The sequence below is a fragment of the Corella eumyota genome, chromosome 2, assembly GCF_963082875.1.
Source record: "Corella eumyota chromosome 2, kaCorEumy4.1, whole genome shotgun sequence".
Lineage (NCBI taxonomy): Eukaryota > Metazoa > Chordata > Ascidiacea > Phlebobranchia > Corellidae > Corella > Corella eumyota.
This window is the reverse complement of record NC_137491.1, coordinates 4,546,901-4,567,995: the sequence shown is the minus strand read 5'-3', so window position 1 is coordinate 4,567,995 and position 21,095 is coordinate 4,546,901. Positions and strand designations below refer to the sequence as shown.

The 21,095-nt window shown below is 31.4% G+C and overlaps 5 protein-coding genes across 5 annotated transcripts; 2 read left to right on the top strand and 3 right to left on the bottom strand.

The window, feature by feature from the left end:
- Positions 1-124: 124 nt before the first annotated feature.
- LOC145742880 (uncharacterized) lies at positions 125-1,802 on the top strand. Its single transcript, XM_082560711.1, has 5 exons — positions 125-143; positions 282-553; positions 626-768; positions 907-1,037; positions 1,312-1,802. The coding sequence occupies exons 2-5, from the start codon at positions 363-365 to the stop codon at positions 1,474-1,476; spliced, it is 630 nt and encodes a 209-aa protein (XP_082416837.1). The 5' UTR covers positions 125-143; positions 282-362; the 3' UTR covers positions 1,477-1,802.
- A 315-nt stretch (positions 1,803-2,117) lies between these two features.
- Positions 2,118-6,742, bottom strand: LOC145742205 (uncharacterized). Its single transcript, XM_082559992.1, has 10 exons — positions 6,683-6,742; positions 6,361-6,525; positions 5,145-5,281; positions 4,858-4,990; positions 4,384-4,449; positions 4,111-4,247; positions 3,765-3,991; positions 3,463-3,658; positions 2,664-3,363; positions 2,118-2,579 (listed from the first exon to the last, which is right to left on the bottom strand). Exons 2-10 carry the CDS (start codon positions 6,517-6,519, stop codon positions 2,118-2,120), a joined length of 2,217 nt encoding a protein of 738 aa, XP_082416118.1. The 5' UTR covers positions 6,520-6,525; positions 6,683-6,742.
- Positions 6,743-7,393: 651 nt separating this feature from the next.
- LOC145742204 (uncharacterized) lies at positions 7,394-10,802 on the bottom strand. Its single transcript, XM_082559991.1, has 13 exons — positions 10,697-10,802; positions 10,489-10,624; positions 10,101-10,207; positions 9,815-9,958; positions 9,658-9,729; positions 9,446-9,566; positions 9,209-9,369; positions 8,985-9,122; positions 8,718-8,821; positions 8,307-8,378; positions 8,054-8,212; positions 7,842-7,970; positions 7,394-7,528 (listed from the first exon to the last, which is right to left on the bottom strand). The coding sequence occupies exons 1-13, from the start codon at positions 10,800-10,802 to the stop codon at positions 7,394-7,396; spliced, it is 1,584 nt and encodes a 527-aa protein (XP_082416117.1).
- Positions 10,803-11,610: 808 nt separating this feature from the next.
- LOC145742203 (uncharacterized) lies at positions 11,611-12,476 on the bottom strand. The gene is made up of 3 exons (XM_082559990.1): positions 12,326-12,476; positions 12,007-12,183; positions 11,611-11,759 (listed from the first exon to the last, which is right to left on the bottom strand). Exons 1-3 carry the CDS (start codon positions 12,474-12,476, stop codon positions 11,611-11,613), a joined length of 477 nt encoding a protein of 158 aa, XP_082416116.1.
- A 3,603-nt stretch (positions 12,477-16,079) lies between these two features.
- On the top strand, positions 16,080-20,756 carry LOC145742202 (SH3 and PX domain-containing protein 2A-like). The gene is made up of 10 exons (XM_082559989.1): positions 16,080-16,556; positions 16,639-16,734; positions 16,825-16,959; positions 18,133-18,221; positions 18,787-18,943; positions 19,279-19,465; positions 19,749-19,834; positions 20,032-20,120; positions 20,316-20,432; positions 20,651-20,756. The coding sequence occupies exons 1-10, from the start codon at positions 16,080-16,082 to the stop codon at positions 20,754-20,756; spliced, it is 1,539 nt and encodes a 512-aa protein (XP_082416115.1).
- The last annotated feature ends 339 nt before the right edge of the window (positions 20,757-21,095 follow it).

Below are 21,095 nucleotides of genomic sequence, written 5' to 3'. Positions count from 1 at the left end.
ATCACTAGTCATGCGTTACAACCACTAATTTCGTTAAAGATAACGAACACAAGAAATTTTTTGTTTATTTTTAATCGTAGTCTTGCAAACTTGCTAGTCTTTCCTGAATAATAAAGCATAATCTATACTGCTATATAGAAAAAGTAATTATCTGTTTTAAATATTATATATATGTAAATGTGAACATTATTAGAATTTCAAACAGTCAAATAATTTTAATGGTTTCAACTTGAATTAAAGTAATATTTGATTTTAATTGGCTTGGGTTTGTTTATCTGTAGGCAAAAAAGTAATTTTTAGTCTGGGCGGTAGTACACAAGTAGAACTAAAGTTGGTTTTATTAAAGAAAATCGCCAGCAGTTATGTTCAATTTCTCTGCGGCAGTAGTTTTGAGTGTATTGTGCTTTGTAATCTTTGTAAATGGATCACCAAACTTTAAAATTGATGTTTTATTTAAACCCGAGGATTGTGAGCGAGAAAGTAAATATGGAGATCAAATGTTTGTCAATTTTAAAGGAATGAAATTAGATACAGGAGAAGTTTTCGACAAAAGGTTAAATTTTTTTTGAATACTTTGGCATTTATTATTTTGCCTAATTTTACAAATGTTTTAACCTGTGTTCAGTCATGTGGATAAACCATATAGGTTTCAACTTGGGATTGGTGAAGTAATTGAGGGATTTGACGAGGGACTAGTTGACATGTGCCCAGGGGAAAAAAGAAAATTAACTATTCCCCCCCATTTAGCATATGGGCATGCTGGAGGCCGTAAGATCATTTACTGTTTAATATATTTTTCTTAACACATTAGTTGTTATAAAAAACACTATTTTGTGTTTTTAATTTTGATTTATATAATTCAATTAGCCTAAATAAAAACATGCGCTGTTGTTGTACTGTCAATAGATTTACCTCAAATGCCTGGTGGTACATTGGTGTTTGAAGTTGAATTGGTTCATGCTGAAGAAGGGCCCAGACACCCAAAAGTGTTTAAAGATATGGATATTGATGGAAATAAATTTTTATCAAAATTTGAAGTATGTTTTAATTTTAATAAATTGTTCTAGTTTTATTACAAAAACAGTCTTATTTATTGCAGTTTAGCTATGTTTATTAGGCCTCAAAGAGTATTAATTAGGTTATGGGGCTTATTGTTTAAACACTTAAAACTGTGAATTGACCTAATTAAAAATAAGTTGTTAGACAATTATCAGTTTTGTGTTAAAACCTTTATTGTGGTAACAAAATTTATTAAATAAAAGCAGTATACGCCTTTTGTTAATTTTGTTGAAATTTTTTTTAAAAATTTAGTTAAGAGAATACCTTCGCAGAGAAGTAAAAAATGCAAACGGTGCGGAAATGTCGTCTATTGAAGAAAATCAAATAATATCTGGTATTCTTGAGATGGAAGATAAAGATAAAGATGGATATATTTCACATATTGAGTTTAGTGGAAACAAACACGATGAATTTTAAATTTAAAATTGAACCCATTTTATCAGCATATTAATTAACTTTTTTACAGCAACAATGCTATACAACTTTTATTTTATATCCTTTATAAAAAAATCATTTTTTTAGATATGTGTTATACTTTGCAAAATTGTTTATATGAAATTATTTTTGTTTTAACTGTTGAAATCATGTTGGTACTTGTGTTTTGAGCCACATTTTATCTTATCACCTTTTACTTTATAGTATTATTATACTATTTAATGGCAGTACATTTATCTTCATATTTTTATATTGCTTACTCATATACTGTTTCTTGTGTAAAACACTGCAATCTGCTTAACTATATCTTTAACTAATAAAAAAATTGTTTAAAAAACAAACTTTACGTATTATTTTTTTTTGTTTGTTAGTCTGATTTATTTGTAGTTAAAAATAATGCATACTTCTATCTTTGCTAATTAATAAAATTGAAATATTTTATCCTAAACATAGATAATACAAAATCTTTGTTTTTAAAGTCTATTTAAAAAAAATCACGATAATTCTCAAACACACAGTCACAATAATAAAACTCAAAATTGGCATAGAAATAAAAATTAACAAAACTGTAAATCCAGTAATAAATAACTTTCGTTTAAATCAAAAATCGCAGGCTAAATGTTTTATAAATGCGGAGGTAAAAACGACCCCGCATAACCCGAATCTACAAATTGCATTTGGTGGGTTGGCCAAGTCGGGGCATTCGGATAAAACCCACCAAGTGCGGGGTACGTTGCCCCCAATTTAGAAGCTAGAGGCAAATTTTCCTCTAAAGGCGGAGGAGTGGGTAAATAAGGCGAAGTACTTTGTTGAAAGGGGGACGTCGTTTGTGGGTACGTGTTACCGTACATTGGGTTTGGAATAGTGCTTGGAAAAGTAGGATAATTCGACGGTGGATAAAAGTTATGAGCAGTAGGCTGTAGGCTATGTCCATAAACTGAGGGATGGGTTTGCATATTTGAAAGTGGTCTGTATGGAGGTAGTAGCCTTGGGTTGAACAGCGCTGGAGAGTTGTTGGTTCGGCCGGTAACAATACCAGCTTGTTGTTTTAAAAATTCAGATTGATCGTTAACTAATCCACCTTGCTTGTAAGCAAATTGGTTATCATTGTTTATTGGTTCTACTGTTTGTATTTCTAAATTGTCAAGATGATTGTCATTTAAATCTACAGCATTAGTCCATTGGTTGGATGAAGTTTCTGTTACAATTTCAGATTGAATGCTTGGTTCGAAGTAGGGTTTGACTGCTTGAAGGGGATTAGAAGATGTCCAAGTAATGTTTGGTGGTCCTTCAGGTCCCACTGTTTGATCAATGTTTGACCAAAACTTAGGTTTTTTATTGTTATCTGGAGACTTTGCTTGTTTTGTTTGGTTGTCGCCAAATGGTTTTTGATTAGGTGGCGGGAGCGTATTAGGTGGACTTTCTACATTTTTTGCTCTATTGTCAATGTTTTTGGCCTGAGGAGTCGGTAACATAGTGTTGTTATTTGATTCTGTGGAAACGTGGGACTGAGTTGATTCCGGGGAACCTGATTGTGAATAACTCTCGCTGCCGCTTTTGTTTTCTAGGCTTGATCTTGACCTTGATACTCGTATTTTCTTATTCGCCATTCGCTTGTTCCTTGAATGGCGCTTCCTTTTTATTATTCTTTCCATGTTAATGGCAGATAACTTAGGCTGTTCTGACGTCATAGTTCTTGCAGCTGATGGATATTTTTCATCATCAGAACTATCTGTGGGAACGGGACTGTCAACTGAAGCACGTGACTCGAGATCAGTAGTGGGAGATGGGGGAGTTACTTGATCACAATTAGGAGCTGAAGATGGATAGGCATAACTTAAAGCGTCAGTGCTCAAACTCACAAGGTCGCTGTTGAAAACAATTTTACATTAGGTTTTAAATAATAACCATGTACGTTTAGCATATAGGCTAACAAAAAAATTTAAAAAGGACACTGGTTTAGCCTACCTGCAAACTAGAGGTTCATTATATTGAGGTTTCGTAGTCACGTTGTTGTTAAAACCCTTTCGTTGGTTTACATTCACGTTCAATAAAGTGCTATCTGCTGCGTATGGAGTTTTCCAATTCGTAACATTACCCACTTGAAGTGAATTGGAAGTTTCACTTTGTCTTGGGGGTGGGGTTTGACGAAATCCTGATTGATCTAAATTAAGGAGTTAAATTAAACATTTTAAAAATGTTGCACTTGTGCATGTATTTCCTGAATTGTTTAACAAAATTGTTGTATGACGTGTTAAGAGATAACATACTGTTTTGCCATGACACCGAAGCACTGGTAACAGATGGAGGTGAATGGTTCGCATTTATTGAGGTATAATTATTACTCCCACAAATTGTAGAAGGTATAACATTCGTCGTAGATGTGTGATCAGGCTGTTGCCTATCAATGTAATCTTCGTGGAAACCATACTGACTTCCTACGCTTTTGCTTACTTTTAATTTCCCAGTCTCCAGGTCAAATATTTCAGTCAAATCCCTAAATATATAAAAATCCCTGTAAATCCGGTATTTCTACTGTAACAAATGTACAAGGAAAACTATATGTTAATACATAACTAAATGTTAATACACACAATATGTCAGTGTTTTTCTTACCTTGCATAAGTATATCCTGGCGCCACATTTCTTGAAACAGAAGTGTTTTGTCTTTTAAGTTTCTCGGCGGGAATCAAAGTAACGTCAACAGTCCAGTAGTTGCCTTTGGAATGCGGTCGGGATGGATCTTGTAAGACCTTAACATATAACCATTTAAATAAACAAAACCACAACAAACAGGAGAAAAACAAAACAATTTTAATCAATATGTTTTATACTATAACAAATCGCCTATTACTTTTTAAGTAGCCTAAGTAATAATTTAAAACTTACTTTTTTGAAGCACTTGTTTTGCGATAGATTGTGTCTTACCGAATCGCGCCACCCCTGATATTCTCCCTACAAGAAAATAATATTTATTAAGGGATATGTTTGCATAATAATTAGTGAATAAACATTGTGATGTTGTACCGCACTTTAGGGATTACTACAGTGACAGGTAAATCGGTGCGCACATTAGTTCGATATGGGAACGTTAAGATAAAGGAATTAAAGGCAGTTTCGTTTCCTTAATCCATGAAGCATATATAATCAACATGGGAAGCTTCCGAAATAACCTCATTATGTTTTTCACAAACGTTGCAAATTAGGGTTGCAATAAATAGATTAAATTTACACGGTTTAGCGAACTGGGTGTCAAGAAAAGATGTAAATTCTAAAATTCTGATCTATTTTCATCTTAAGTTAATATCTTATATCGTAATTTTTATATATATTTTATGTCCAAAATTAAAATAGCGTTTTTACCTTAAAAAAGGGGAACATTGAACTAATTCTGGCCAGAACTTCGGAGAGTTTCAACATTTGATTCGTCGAGCTCCGAATAGCGAGTGCGATCAGGCCCACGTAGGAATATGGAGGTTTCTCGTATCTGCGGTACCTTTGACATAAATAGGACAACTTGTTAAGTGTTGTTTGTTTACATACCTGGCCCACTTGAGTAGATGTAGTAGAACATTTTGAGAATACATGAAGTTATATAAAACAGATATAAAATTTTGATTTAAGTATAACTGATCTATTCTTGGTCTTACTTTTTCTCCACAATTTTCTTTTTCTTCGTAGTCGTGCTGTTCCACGTTTTGATATTTTCCACCATTGCTGAGCGGTTGTCGGAGCTTAGTGAAGAACTTGAATCGACTCCATACACTCTCGGTACCTCGCCCACTCCCTATAACATATAACATCCTTATGAGAATCACCTTAGTTTACTCATTAACGTATTCTGATGGTAGACCTTAACTGATCTTACCAAGTAGTTGTAATAGCCAAAATTCCAATTATTCCAATGCATTTTAACAGCGTGGTGCAAGATATTTTATTAACGGAAACAAATTCTTAGACCTACTCGCTTGTAGTCGATTTTTCGAATAACAACATAATCACAAAATGAACATTCGCAGTTCTATGCTAATTCCTTTCGTTCGATTAAATGGCGCACTCCCCAAACGCGGGCGATAATCCACCGCTCCAGACAATGAACAAGTGCATATTGCTATAACTGGCCATGATTCCGATTTCGTAAATGGCTAATATGCCGTACATGGCTTGAATGGTTGAGATTAATTCTCGGTAAATATCGTGTATCACTATTCTCCGCAGGATGTGCAGCGAACCGCGAAGTGAATTAGAACGGATTAATGGTTGACGCAAAAACGTGCAAAATTAAAAATTGAGTTTTGAGTTATTCAGCATCGACCAAAGCTTTAATAATCATAATTGTTTTATTTAATCTTGAACCCAATTAGTCGTATGCGTATAAACTGCATCGTTAATACAGAAATATTACATTGCATTAAGTTTTCGTCGCCAATTCGATAAATACGAATTAACCTATTAGCGCAGCTGTTTTACTACGAACCTCGAACATTTTTACGAAATTAACGTAACGGTTATCTTGTCACGAATAGCAAATATACTTTCAAGATTACTTTTCTAAAGTAGTTTTTTATAGGCCAAAACGTGTGAAAACCTCGCTTTAAAAATAGTTTAAACTGTTAAGCATCAAACGATTTCTAACACCTTTGCCTTAATATTTATGCAATAAAAAGTCTAGAGTAATAAATAGATAACGCAATTTAATTTGTCTGCAAACTTTTGGTAATAAATAAATCGCATTTATTGTTCTCATTCAAAACTTTAGTTTAAACTTATAAATAACTTTATACCAAAAAATGTATATATACCTTCTGCATAAGATACAGTAAACCTATTATAATATATAAGTTAGTTTGCCTATTTAATTCTTACCTGGCCCACATGGGTAGTCGTGCTGCTTGATATCTGAGCAATGCTGTCGGCTTGTTGAGTCTGTTGACTTGCTGGAAAACTGTTCCAATTCCTCACTTGATGAACATGTGACGTCATCGTACCCAAAACGTCGGTTTGTGAGTGCCTGAAATCTTTCATACACACCTGCATACACGAATAGTCGAAAGTAAAAGCTGGCCTGTTTGCCTTGTCTATTTTAAGTATTTGCACACAAATATTAGTTACTAAATAGAGAACAATCTTTACTTTAAATCTTTCATTTGTTATACGAGTATCCTTTTATATATAAAGTAGATTTTACCTTTTCTTGACATAACTGTACTTGTGCAAGTTTTCTGTTTAAATCCACCTTTGAGCTATTGCTCGAATATTTTAAATCGCCTGCTGCTTTTGCTTGCCGTTTGAGCCAAACAGTAAACCTGTCTTTCTGTATCTTTTTAGGTGGCAAGATTGTCAAAGCAATATTTTGACAAGCAAAACTAGTTGTTGTTGCAACAAAATGTTTGTTGGCACTAAGCTTGTCAAACAGACGGTGTGGAAAGAATTTGAAGAAGGGACTTCTAATCTCACGCGACCGGCATCATCAATAAGTTTGATTGCAGCCTTCGAACAATTGTCGATAATTATCGCCCTTGGCGTCCTCGTTTTTTGCTCTTGTTATTAAAACCCCTTATCAAGTCGACCCTCTGAACAAATGCCCAACGTCACAGGTAAGCAGCAATGCAAACATTGTGCGAAATAAACGCGTTACAGTTTCCTTATTGTTTTGAAAACAATTTAAGTATGAACTAACAACAACAACTTTCACTCGGCCTTGAAGTATATAAATAGCAAATGAAATTTAGGTTTTGTCAATACCGAATATAATAAATAAAACAAATACTTTTATACAGTGTGTGGAAATGTATTTTAGAACTCATCCAACGACAATTCGCAAATCGCATATCATTTTCACATGAACAGGTATTAACCTATCAAAAACATATAATAGAACATTATGTGGTATTTTTGATTAGTGAGGATGATAGAAAAACTTGGAGCCGCCTTCTCTGCGCTGAAAGTGATTTTGCAGACTGGCCTTGTTTAACTGGGTCGTGGTAACAGATGTACGATTATTTGTTTCTGCGCTGCTGTACGAACAAAATACCTGAAACGAAAATAACGATTATAATTAAATTATAATTTTATCGATAATATCGATGTAATGCAAAGTCAAAATGCTGTTACTTTAAATCTGTTAATGTTAAATCGAGTGTTTGTATATATATAAATATATATTGTATGTGAGTTGCCATAGGCAAATAAAGGCAAACATTTTAAAAACATAATTTAATTAAATTAAAAATCACTACATTAAATACGAATTAAAAAGATGTATTTTGTTGTGTTCGTTAAACTTATGAGTGTAACCAAAATATTTTTGAGTAGCCGCCAGCTGGCGCTCTTGAGTCGTACTCAACTCTTTTAAATTTCTCATATAAAACAGGTGATGGAATTCTTCGTGAATCAAGTTCTTTGTAATGTCGGATATTATTCTGTATTTTCTTTTTTGTTATTTCGTCAACAAATTTCGCTTTTGCTTTGTCCACCTAAATATTAAAAAATGTTTAAAAACTAGTTTTGCATACTTTATGCTATCTACAAAGAGACAACATATATGTTTTAACTGAACCTTTGCTCGTAATTCTGGCAACCTATCCACGTGGACTCGGCTGTAGCGTACTGGCATATTTATTTCAACGTTGTACATTTTGTTTCGCTGGCTTAACCAACCAGGTTTGTGTTGCAAAATTTCTTCTCGAACACGAAAATCACTATCGCAGTTATTTTTCTAAATAGTTACAATAAATTTCACTTAAACGCAAATACGGATATAAGGCATAAACTGTTAATTATAAATTGTCAAATTAAGTATATTAACTAACTTTTCCAATATCTCGCTTAGAATCATTTTCTGTTTCTTTATTTTCCGTTTGTAGTAGGTTGTTGTTTATAATCTGTTAAAATTTAAAAATTAATTGTTTAAAAATTTGTTCTGTATTTTACTAATAGCAGAAAAAATCGTTTATTTTAAAACTAAATATAGTTATTTTTCACATGCCAATGTTTTAACAATGAAATTATATTTAATCGATATTTTAACGGTGATAATTAAAACAGCGAGCCTACAGTTTTTAAAGAGAAAAAATCGAAGCCCTTGATCGATTGGCAAAACTTTTATTTCACTTTTGCTATCAAAAAAATACAAAAATCACGTGAAACTAACAACATAATTAGCAACATTTTAACAAATTTACTCGTGCCCTTAAATATATGCTAATTTATTTTTTCCTAACCTTTAAAACTATTCTCTTTCTCTTAAATGGTTGAATAAGTTGTTGTGGTGTCATAAGATTAGTTTCCGAGACTGAAGGTTGGCGACGAGGTTGCTGTAAAACCGCTAAAAAATATTTTTTAAATTAGCCTCCACCATTTATAGCTGTTTCAAAAGTTGTTAAGTGTCCTGTACTAACAGTTTATATAACATTTAATAAGGGAAAGGTATTATATTTTTGAGTTTCTGTGGTAGTTTTATATCAATCTGTATTTTAACATTAACGGACCAGGAGCTGTTTGTGGAGGATTCATCATCTTCCTTTTTCTTGGTTTACGAAATTTTTTCGTCGGTGGCGATGACGTCACAGATCTGAGAACTGATAGTTGTAGTGGTTGGGCGTATGGACTGTCCTTCTCTCCCTTATCTATTAGTAAAACATCAAAAAAAATAAATTGGCACAAAATAAGGAAAGTTAAATTAAACAGCTTATTAAATTTTTTGCAAACTTACTTTCAAAATTTTGGCAAAGCATTAATTTCTTTAATTGCTGTACGATTTGTTTTTCCGTAAGGCCAATTAGCCGGGCTCCATCAGCATAATGACCTACAACATGCGCTCCCTTGTTCGCATTATAGGATTTTACTACTTTTTTGTATTTTTTGGCATAATACCTAAAATACAAAAAAAAACGTACAAAAGCTATGACTAAATCCTAAAAGTCGAAAAAAATATAAAATTGTTACTGACCCTACAATTTCATGGGCGTCTTTAAGAGCTGATTTCTTCATAAACTCAGTAAGGGCGTCAAACAATAAAACATCTCTTTCTCTTATTCTCTCCATCTCACTACCTGGCTCATGCCGCGATGCTTTAAGAGAAATATTTTTCAATATTTAAAAAGAATTAAATTAAACTAATTTGATGTTATTTAGGGTCATTCGATGTATCGCAATAATTACCAAATGCTTCCAAAAACATTTCTGTGTTTGTCATCAGGTCTAAAAACTCAAAAAAATCAATTTCACCATTTCCTATAAAAAAAATCACGATTTGGGAAGTTTAAAATAACTAAAGAATGTAATTTAGGGACTTAGAACAATGTTTTATTAAACTTACCATCTTTATCCAGTCTCATCATGACATCATGAATCTCTGCTTCGTCGAGTTCGATTCCCACCGACTCCAGTGTTACTTTTAACTCAAGGGCGTCGATCGTTCCTCCACCATTGTTGTCAAACAGGTCGAACGCTTCCTTAAACGCTAAAAACAGAATCGATTACGTTTTTTTATTTTTCATTGAAGTTTTCTAGTTTTAATTTTTTTACATCTTGGCCGAAGATTCCTATTATTTTTTTTTATTTTTTGTGCGTTTTTTTTAAACTTTTGTTTATTATCTGATTACCGTTGATCTGTTGCGAGGTTAAGGTTTCTGCGGCTGGCAAATGCTTTTCCGAGTCGGGCTTCATTTTAGTTTCACTTTTTACTCGAACTACTGAATATCGGCGTGATCTTGAAAACATACGAGCTTGTTAAAAATTACATTCTATATTTAACTACTTTTATAAACTAGGCTTAAACATATAGATTATATCTACTAGGTCAGTGGTCGGCAACCACCAGGCCGCGGCCCAGTGCCGGTCCATGAGCAGTACGTCACCGGGCCGTATTTTTTTTTCAGCAAAAAAATGTTTTTTTTTTAAAGCTTGGTTCGCGAAAAAGATTTTAGTTTTAAATCGGTCCGCAGTGCGAAAAAAGTTGCCGACCCCTGTACTACGGTAACCCAGCTTTACTTGGATGACTTTGTTTCCACGTCAAGAGTATGGGCATGTTTTGCGATATCCTGCGATACGTTATGTGACAAGCCACCAATGGTACTTCTACTCTCATTACTCATAAGTTTTCTATAACCTTGTATCGGCTTGTTAACTACAAAAAATAAATAAAAAAAGATAAGTTTTTTGAAATAGGTAAAATTTAAACAAAAGAATGACAGTGGACCTGAGTCATCAAAGGTTGTTTTTCTAACTTCTGTATTTGACGAAGTTTTCGCTTTATCTTGTTCTAGCTGATTATTTGGAGGACTTCTACCGTCGGCCAATAACATTCCATCACGGCGTTTTACGCGGACGGGTTCAACCCCGCCAGATTTCTGTGTCGAAGACATCAGGCTTTTTTTTCTTTATCCCAAGTCTTTTTGCTGTACCTTTGTTGTCATCTCTAGTCAAGTTATTTTTTTGATTTTTAGTGCATACTCATATGTTAAACAGCACGTTACAGTCTAGAATATTTAAACCGAAGCGAACGACTTATCTTTCTTAATTTCTTTTGGTTTCTTTCATTTTTTAGTTTGTTTTATTTTCATAAAAATTACCAAAAATTATAAAAGGACATTCTCCAGGGCCTTTGTTACGTCATAAGAGGCTTACTTATTTGCATATTGGTTCGAATTTAGTTTCATTTTTATACGATACAACTAAAAAGAAATGTTTTAATGTTTCTAATCGGAAAACATTTATTTACAAAATATTTTTTAAAGCAATAGGTTTTGTTGAATTTAATATTCCGCATATGTAAATTAAACGATGTTGTCTTGTAGTTAAATTTTTTTTTTTAATTTATTTTTTTTCTAATAAACTTGCCTAAAAAACAAATATGGTTTTATAACTAGTTGCACGTAACGTTTTTTTCTATGCAGAACAGTTTATTTTTGTAAAGACAAAACAACGGCTTTAAATTTATCGACAGTTATTGATTACAACCTGCAGCAAACAAAATATTTTACACATATCTACAAATAGATCAAGCTATACCATTGTTCACAAGCAATAAATAAAAACAAAATTAAATCTAGATGTACAAAGAAAAAAGGAGAAGCAATAAAATAGGAGAAAAATCAGTTTAAAGATTTTGAATTAGTACATGTAGTCTTCTTCATCGATTGATCTTTTTCCAAAATCCATCCAACCATAATAGTTTCTGTCAATCATTTGCATTTTTTCTTCGTCGTTGCCAATTTTGTTTTTGTTGTCTTGGTTTTTATTCGAAGTGATGTCAACTTTTCCTGTTAAAACACAAATTTATTTTTCCTTTTTTTTAAACATTTTTATATTTTATATCATGTTTCTCTTGTGAGTTTCACATTTGATATATCAAGCGCCGGACAAGGTTTAAAATTTGGTTCAAATAAATTGGTTAAAATTTTTCTTGACATACTTTTAAATCAAGGTTAATACATTTATTTAACTTTATTTTTTTTTCTAAAAATATTTTTCTAAATTTAAGCTATAATGTAAGACACTTAGGTTAACCTGATGTACTTTTTCCTGATTGTGGCACTGCAATTTGAGAATTCCAATCTTTGAATATTTGTGACAAGTTATTGAACTTCTGATTACTTTCTCGCCGTTCGGTCATCAGTTTTTTAATCAATTGTCGCACGTAAGCTTCAGCTAGATCGCTGTTAATTTGATCCACCTCGGGACCACCTGCAAAATAATCATTCAGAAAGTTTCAAAGAAATGTTAATTATTTTTCATACTTGTATTAATTGATATAGATTCGTAATATAACCTTATAAAAGGTATTAAATAATAAATATTCAAGTTTAAAAATATAATTTATTTTTACTGCTTTGAATTAATGATCTTGGTTCTCTTAATTTTTCTTCGTTTCGGTCTTTAGAATTTTCTTTTAAAATCATTCCATATGATTTTGATCTTGTCATCTCCAATACAAACATGCTTGCAAGCACCACGATAAAAATATTTCGGAAAGGCATCATGTTAAGCTTCTGATTTTTCGAAAAAACGTATTACAGTTACTTTAAAATTATTTTTATTATCACTTTTTACTGTTCTTTTTATTTTAAATTTGTTCTAAAAATTAATAATTTAAAAATAAAATATTTACAGATTTTTTTACAAGATGTTAAAAATTGCCTTAAAAATAGTAAATTTTTATTAAAAAACCTTAACATTTGTAACAAGCATCTAACTTTACATTTGATACGTTTTCACCAACTTTGGTTTCGCGGTGTTTTATGTACCCCTGGAATCATAGAAACAAAAAAGGACATTTTAGACGACCCTAAATAAAAAAAGGAGAAAGTTGCCGGAGCGGAAACACGAGCTTAATCTCTGAATATGAAAATGTCGTTCGAGTCACGTGAAAATTACAAATTGCAGAATTTAAAATTAAAAATTAATGACAGTATTGTGTGATTGTGGTGATTAAATTGTATCGTAAATATTGGATAATTCGTAAACAACAGTCATCGGATTAACTTGTTAAAATAGAAGTAATGGATATATAGTATGTTGAGTAATTATCGAGTACAATAGATTGATGATTAATTTAAAAATTTATTTTAGGAAATGCCTAGTGACGTCATAGCAATTTTAAATAATAAATTTTACACTTTTTTTGCAACATGTTATTAGAAATGTGATACTATTTCCCTATTTTTATTTTAAAACAAATGTAAGTTTTTAAATTTTTCAGCGATCGGTGATAAACCAAGAAATGTATTTCCGTAAAGCACACGCCTCGTTTTGACAAATCCTCTTCTTTCTTACAGGATTAGCAGTCGGGTTACATGAGAGAGAATAAAGTCCCGAGCGTGTCGCGGATTGGCAGGTAATTACACCGCGAGCGTCAATTCCACAATTAGTCATTCGCAAGTGAGCGAAAACAAAACCAGAAGCTTTTTAATGGACTCTATAGAAAGAAAGACATGCGTCAAAAATCATTAAGTTTTCTCTAAATAGTCTTCGTTCGCGCTGACCTTAAGTCGATCAAATCCCTTTGTCGAGTTAATGATGTTCGTAGCTTCTCGCGTTTATTGTTGAAAATTTTGTAACCGTTACGTTGGTCTAATGAGAAACATCCCCTTTGTATTTTCCATATTTTGATCTTTTTTAAATTGTCAATATTAAATACAGCTGACGCAATGTCACGCAAGGAAATGTTAACCAAACCAGCATTGGTGAACTTCTAATAATCTTTAATTAATTCTGTTCGTTATTTTATTGTGGTTTTAGGCTGTATTTATTTAAACTAACAATATTGTTGCTAAAGAGCGAGGGCTTACTTAAATTGTATAATTTGTAAAGAAACGGATAATACGACCTTTTAAATATTAAATAAGGCGAAAAGTGGAAAGTCAAATTTGCTTTTTTTTACCTTTACTATGAAACCTTAATTTGTAAAATTTTGGTATTCATTTTGTTGAAACATTTATTTGCAAAAAGTTGTATCAATTTTTAGATACTAAGTTTCTTAACTAAATCTTCATCGTTTGCATCACCATTTGATTTTTTGTTGAATAAAATTGCCCGCTTGGTGGTGTCATGATACAACTTTTATTTGTAAAAGTGCTTTTTTTTTTTTTTTTTTTTTTGTATATATTTTTATCCTCGATGTGGGAAAGTCGAATGCGCGACTTAAACATAGAGTAACATCAGTTACTCCGACCCAGTCTCGAGTTGCCTGTGGCAGTTTGGAATATTATAGAGACTATAATTGCCCGGTAATTATGCTGCTGATTAAGTGCTGGCTCAGCAGGAGTTCATACCGTTTATAGCGCCTTACTCAAGGGCGCTACAGCTTGAGATCAGTGGGGATTGAACCCACGACCTCATGGTAGTGTAGCAAGAGTTCTTATCACTACACCACGCTGCCGGCTTGGTTAAGTCCAAATGAAATTTAGCTCGAGGCAGAGTTTATTGTCACATTTAATACGCCAGAGTTTATTTAACAAATCAAAAATCTAAATTGCAATCTTTAACTTACAAATTTGCCTTTTTAATATTAAAGAAAAATAAAACAAACTAATCTCTTTTTGTATAAAATAAATAAACTCGTTATTAAAAATACGTGAGATGAAATGCAAAACCAACCTGGTATGGCAAATAGTAAACAGCGTATATTGTGACTCGGCGCAAAAATCTACAAAACCTGCTAAAAGCGCTTGTTGCAATTCTCTGGAATGTCAGATTAATCAGCTCTGTAACATTTTCTTACATAAACTTGTCGGTTTAAATAAAGTTGTGTAGCTTACCTAAATTAGGGAAATCGTTATGGTGGTTTTAAGGTATAATTATGTGAGCTTCGATTAGATTGAAAATTTATTTTAATTTTGTGATTGCTTGCAATAGGTTTTTTAATTATTTTTACATGTCCAAAACTCGTTGATAAAAGATGGATGGTTGGTGTAATAAAACTACATGAAAAAACGTTATACATCATATGTTTGAGGAACGATTTTATTACATTTCAATTGTTTGTTTTTACAATTTATTGTTTCAAATATAAGTAACTATCATAAACAAACATGTTTTGTTTGAAAAGCCGCTTTCGCCGTAAACTTTTACTGTTTGCCTATGTGTCGTCAGCGACATAAAAGCCCAGTCTCGATCTGATGCTGTCACTAAATTTAGATTGACACTGACGTTTTATATTCGCAGAATCGCTGATAATATTGTTTTAGGCCTAAAGGTGTGTATTTGTGTCGCTATGTTACTATGTAACATTTGTCGCGCTTGAAAGGAGAAACGTTTGGTGGACATAACGACCTGTACTGACACATTGCCATACAAGGCAATGCTAATTAGTCATAGAATTAGACCTTTCGCTTACACGCGACAAGAGAAATTAACATGCTACAAACGCACCGTTGTTTATAACGGTTGTGATTACATCACGTAATTATCAAACGTTTACCAAGTATAAGTAAACGGACACTTTAAACTAGACACATTTAAGTGGAGAATACACTTAGAAGTCATTAGCCTTAGTAACTAATCTTCGCGCTAGCTCTATGTTATCCGGTAGCTGTGGCTAAGTTACGAAACAATTTAATGACACGTTTTACCAAACCAAATCCTCGCAATTAAACGTGGAAAAAAGGAAATGTAGTATTTATTAGAAGTGGACATTGCGGTAAGAAGTCAGTTTAAAGTTGATACGGTAGAATCAACATTAAAAGTTGTATACAAAAGGCAATATATAATATTAGTTAGACAGGTGTAAAATACGATCTTAAAATCATTAAAAACTATAACATTTAACGAAGTTAAAATTTAGCTTTAAGTTAAACAGTTACCATCAGATGCCTTTTTAAAGACAATGTTTAAAATCAGAATTTAATTTTATAATTTATATTTTCTTTAAATGTTACGTGACTGTAATTACTTTTTACTGCGGTGATTTTAATTAGGTTTTGCGAAATCTGTGTATAATGGATTCAGTTTTCATGTTTCATAAACAAAAAAGCAAAATGAGGTTTAGTTTGACGTATATTGAAAGCCTAATTTCGTAATAATTAGATAATAAGAGCTTTTATGTTTAGATTGAACATTACTTTGCATAAATAAAACATAACATGAGAACTCATACTATAGAAAATACTTACAAAAATCCAATGTTTAAAGAAACATTGGCTAGGTTTGAAGCATGCACAGGATGCGGAGATGACGTCACGGCCTTGAAAACGATTTCTCACGTGACTGCCTGTTTGGCAGGAAAATGTTTACAAAAACCAAAGGTACCGTCAAAGGCTAACGTGAAGGCAAAACTGCAGGCTCAAATTAACAACAATGCAATTGTAAAGGAACCAGGCACCAAAGTTCGAAAGTATTCCCTCACAGATATCAGTGTACTGGACGCAAAAGTTTGCGATAACGACATTAGTGCAAACTCGGTTGACAATGATAGTTTTAGTACTGACAGTGACGATTTCAGCATAGATGATACAGACTGCTCTTTTGATTCGATTTCTTGCTTACCTGAAGAATGCAACAAAGTGAAAGACATACAAATTGTTGGAATTCACAAGACGCAAATGCCTAAAAAATCTCTGGTAAGCACTAAAATTACTTTAACCAACAATTTGAATTTGTTTAAAATATTTGCACATCTTTTTACCGTTTTACTGTTTACAGTATTTTATTATTCTGGTAACTGGAGAAGATGGGAGTGAATTGACAATTTATCGTAAACTAAAGGAAATCAGAAAGTTTCAAACAAGCGTTGTTGAGGTACAAAAATAAAGTTATTAAACTAATTATTTCATTTTTAAGAATTTCTAAGCGTAAATTTAATTGTTTTATTTTTTTTTTTTTTTATAGTGTATAGAAACAGCTTCGGAGAAAAAAGACGATTCTGGATACTTTTTACGAAAACTAAAACGCCGACATTTATCATTAGCTAGAGGAACTATGAAACGACTTCGAATGATCGACGGATTTAATCGATATTTTCAGGTAAAGAAGAATTATTAATTGGTAATTATTACACCTGGGTGGTACTTAGGTTTCTCATTAGTCAAACTTAATATAAAATTTTTGCGAACTTTTTAGATTTTGATATTTTAAACTACAAAATATAAAGGTTAAAGCAATTTATTAGCCAGGATTTCCCGTGTAAACTATAAATTCCAGTTTCTGCGAAACGTAATGGTACGGTTTTGTTTTGTTTATAATATCCAAACCATAATTGCCGAAACCTAAACCAAAACTCTATTAGTGTATACATTAAAATCTAATAAGGAACAAATTGCCTACTAATTAACATAAGATTATAATTTGTGGTATGTCGGGTCTGATGATTGGCAGCTTTAATAGTTTTCAATGATTTTAACTTTATTTTTTTACAAAAATTTTCGTAATTTTTGACTTTATTTATTAGTTTATAAACTTATATTTTAAATTGAACAAATATGGTAACAAACATATTCACGATTATTTACGAATGTATTTCTATTTTTAGCCTGCATTAGTCGATGAAAATAAAAGCAAACTTTTAGGTCATTTTCTATAAATAGAACTTTACTAGTTTACTTCCGCTATTACTAAATCAAAAGAACTAGTTTATTTGTTTTAAACTAGTCTAGACTGTTTTGTTATATTTTAAACTATTATAGCAATCAACGTGAATAAGTATATAACATTTCGTACTTTACACCCCACGTTTTCGAAACAACAGACGAATTTTTAAGTAAATATACAACTATTGTATAAAATTTTCCAATAATTACAGTCTGCTTAAAATGTTAAAGAGTGTTTTGGATGTAGGAATGATTTTGCGTGATAATTAACGGAAGCAACAATACTAAATTTAAATTTGTTTTCGATACGTCTATTGTAATCAGAAGGGACTTGTTAAACGTTGGATCCAATTAACAATTTCTTTTCTTAACAAATTTTGTCAGTCGAAAATGGATGTCAAAACTTTGATTTTTTATAGACTTTTTTCACCTTTATTGTTCAACCTAATAATTGCCGTTTTTACTTTTTGCGTAATTTCCAATCGTATGCCACCAATGACTAATAATTACTTTGTAAGTTCACTGTCATTTCTAAGTGGAGGTGACCTCAAATTTTAGGTTTCATTTCCAGGTGTTCAGATGACGTAATTACATGTGTTTTATTTTACAGGCTTTTTTGTATTACAAGCACTTGTCCGACTTGGAAGTTGCCCGAAAGTTTTTTTACCCGAGTTCGAACGACTTGGATTCAAAATGGTGGTAAGCGAAAAAAAATTTGTGAATCAAAAATTAAATTAAATTTTAGATTGCATTAAAACATGCGTCATCTCATTGGTGACGTCATGGACTCGATCGACCTAAAGTTATGGTGTGTAAAATAATTACGAGAAATTTGTTTTATATATTAAACGTGTAATTAATATTCTTGTCAATAACTTGTATTTGTACAGTTGACGTACCCAAAGTTAATATTAAAGTTTAATTTTAGAATATACGTACACGGTATACATTTTGTTTCATTTATTTTATTCTAATTTTTTAGATATGCGTAAATTGTCTCGCCTTTTTATTTAATTAAGTTTTATTTTTTAGAATATACGTAAACTGTATTAATTTCGTTTTTTAGTTGAACGTGAATGATCCTTTTTTGTTTTTTTAATTAACTTTTTTTTAAGACATCTACGTAAATGCCATGATTTTTTTTATTTAATTAAATTGTTTTCTAATATATGCAAATGGTATTGTTTTTATTTTATGAATTTTTTGTATAATTTTTAATTGAACATTAAGACTTGTATAATATTAACTAAATAATATTTTGCAGTGGGAATGGCCGAATATATTTTTACGTGACTAATTCTGCGTATTCGTCCCAGCGTAATACACCAGTGACCGAACGAAAGGTCAACGAAACAGATTTGTCCAAAAGTCGTCCCTGTTCGAGTTATAGTAATACTTCGTTGCAACATTCCAGATTGCAGGTAGAAAGTGGGAAATTTTGTGACAAATTTTTAAATGAGTCAATCAATGTATGTAAATATTTTTCATTGCTAATACCCAAGTTTATCGAAATTTCATGTTTTGACATAAAACAGGAAATTACTAAATTCAATATCGAAATCTAAACCAAAAATGGAGTTTAGTTCTATTTAGTTACAGTCTTTTATTTAAAAAATTATACGAATATATATTTGTCAAAAAGCGTGGTGTGATGATTTAAATGCTGATTCATGCTTAATCCAAGCGATTCATAATATCATAGGCACCTAAATGACCTACTTAAATTTCATTTTTTAATATTTAAATTTTTTTTTAGAGAGCAATGTCAGACTTCTGGCAATCCACAGAAAACCTTGATCACGGATTTGTCGTCACTGCGCCCACTCAACCGGAAATTTATATCGCTATCGAGGATCACGTGACCAGCGAAAATGACGTGGCACAAAACGTCATTGGTTTAACTCGTGGAGAAGAGGTCGAAGTGTTGTCGAAATGTGAAACTGGTAAGGTTTAATTTTAAACTTAATTTTCTATAAATTTAATTTAAATAAAACAGAGAAACTTTTTTTATGAACAAGTTTTTAATTTGCATATACAACAATAAAAATAAACCAAAAATTTTATGCTAACCACTAATAACATGTTATTTGGTTCCAATTCAAATCCATTTACTTTATTGGGTGTTGTTATTTTCGTGACCCCATTTTCGAAACAAAATTTCATTTGCATATTTGTCATTTTTATTATTATTTAACTTAATTCTAAGTATTATTACGTCATAAACAGGATGGTGGTTCGTGAAACGTCACGACACGGTGCACGGTTACGTGCCAGCATGTTTCCTTAGTAGTGAAGATAAAGAAATAATTAAGGTAATTTACTTAAATGTTGGAACGGAAATTAAAACTAAAACTAGAACAAGTCTTAATTTGTATAATTGATTACTAAGATGAGTTATGTTAGGTTTCCTTTTGCGTGATTACTGAGTTTAAGCAAGTACAGTTTTGTTGTTCTATTTTTGTTTTGGCTTATATGGTAGGTTACCGATTAACAACATGTTTGTCTTTAGAACTCGGTGTTTTCCCATCCACATAAGTTGACCAAAAATCGATCAATTTCTTCAATTACGTCATCATCTTCAAATGACCTAGGAAAGAGGTAGGCCTAATTAAAAAAAGAAATGTTAAATTTATAAAAAATTATAAAAAAAGGTTTATTCAAGAACATCAATATTAACCCAATGTATTTTACGAAAGAAATTAATTCAACTTATTTATATATTTCTATAAGGCACTACTAAAGTTTTAATTAATTAAAAGTTATTTAAAAACGTCTACTTTTTGTATGTTATAGATGCGAATACATAACAACTAATTCCTACACCGCACAAAATAATGATGAATTAAGTTTTAGTAAAAACTCGGTAATTAACGTATTAGAAAGAAACGAAGATGGATGGTGGCTGGCAAGGTAGATTTATCAATTAATTAACTTATTAAATATTAATGTATTAGTATTGATTTTGTTAAAATTTAATTATATAATAAATAACTGCGTAAAATATCAAGAAATTAAAAGTCGTTTTATTTTTAAATTTTTTTAAATTTGTTTTAATACAGTTAAATTTTACAAAAAGTTGTTTTTATAAACTCATAGATGCCGTTTTATAAATTTTTATTACTTTTCAGGTACAAAGAACGAGATGGTTATGTTCCTGGAATTTACTTAAAAAAATACAACGACCCAGTTCGAAAGTTAACTCAAGATATCCTTGGCAACGAAAGTAGTTCTTAGAAAATTCATGTTTACGTTATTACCTTTAGAAGATTGAATATTTACCTCAAATGCGAAATATTTAACGCCTTTTCTGAACATAGTCCAATTGTATTTTTGTTTGCAATAAAATATTATTTATCAATTATGTTTTATTTGAGAATTTTATATATAACCGAAAAATATGTTATCAGCAAATATTGAAATAGAATCAGTTGGCCTAAATTTTTTAAAACCAAAGGTGTTTAAAAATCAAATGAAACAATAAAGTATTATAATTAGAGGCTATTTTAAACCTGCGGTATATTTAGTTTATATTAAATTGAATTATAAACATTTCAATTTCAAAGTTGTCTTACC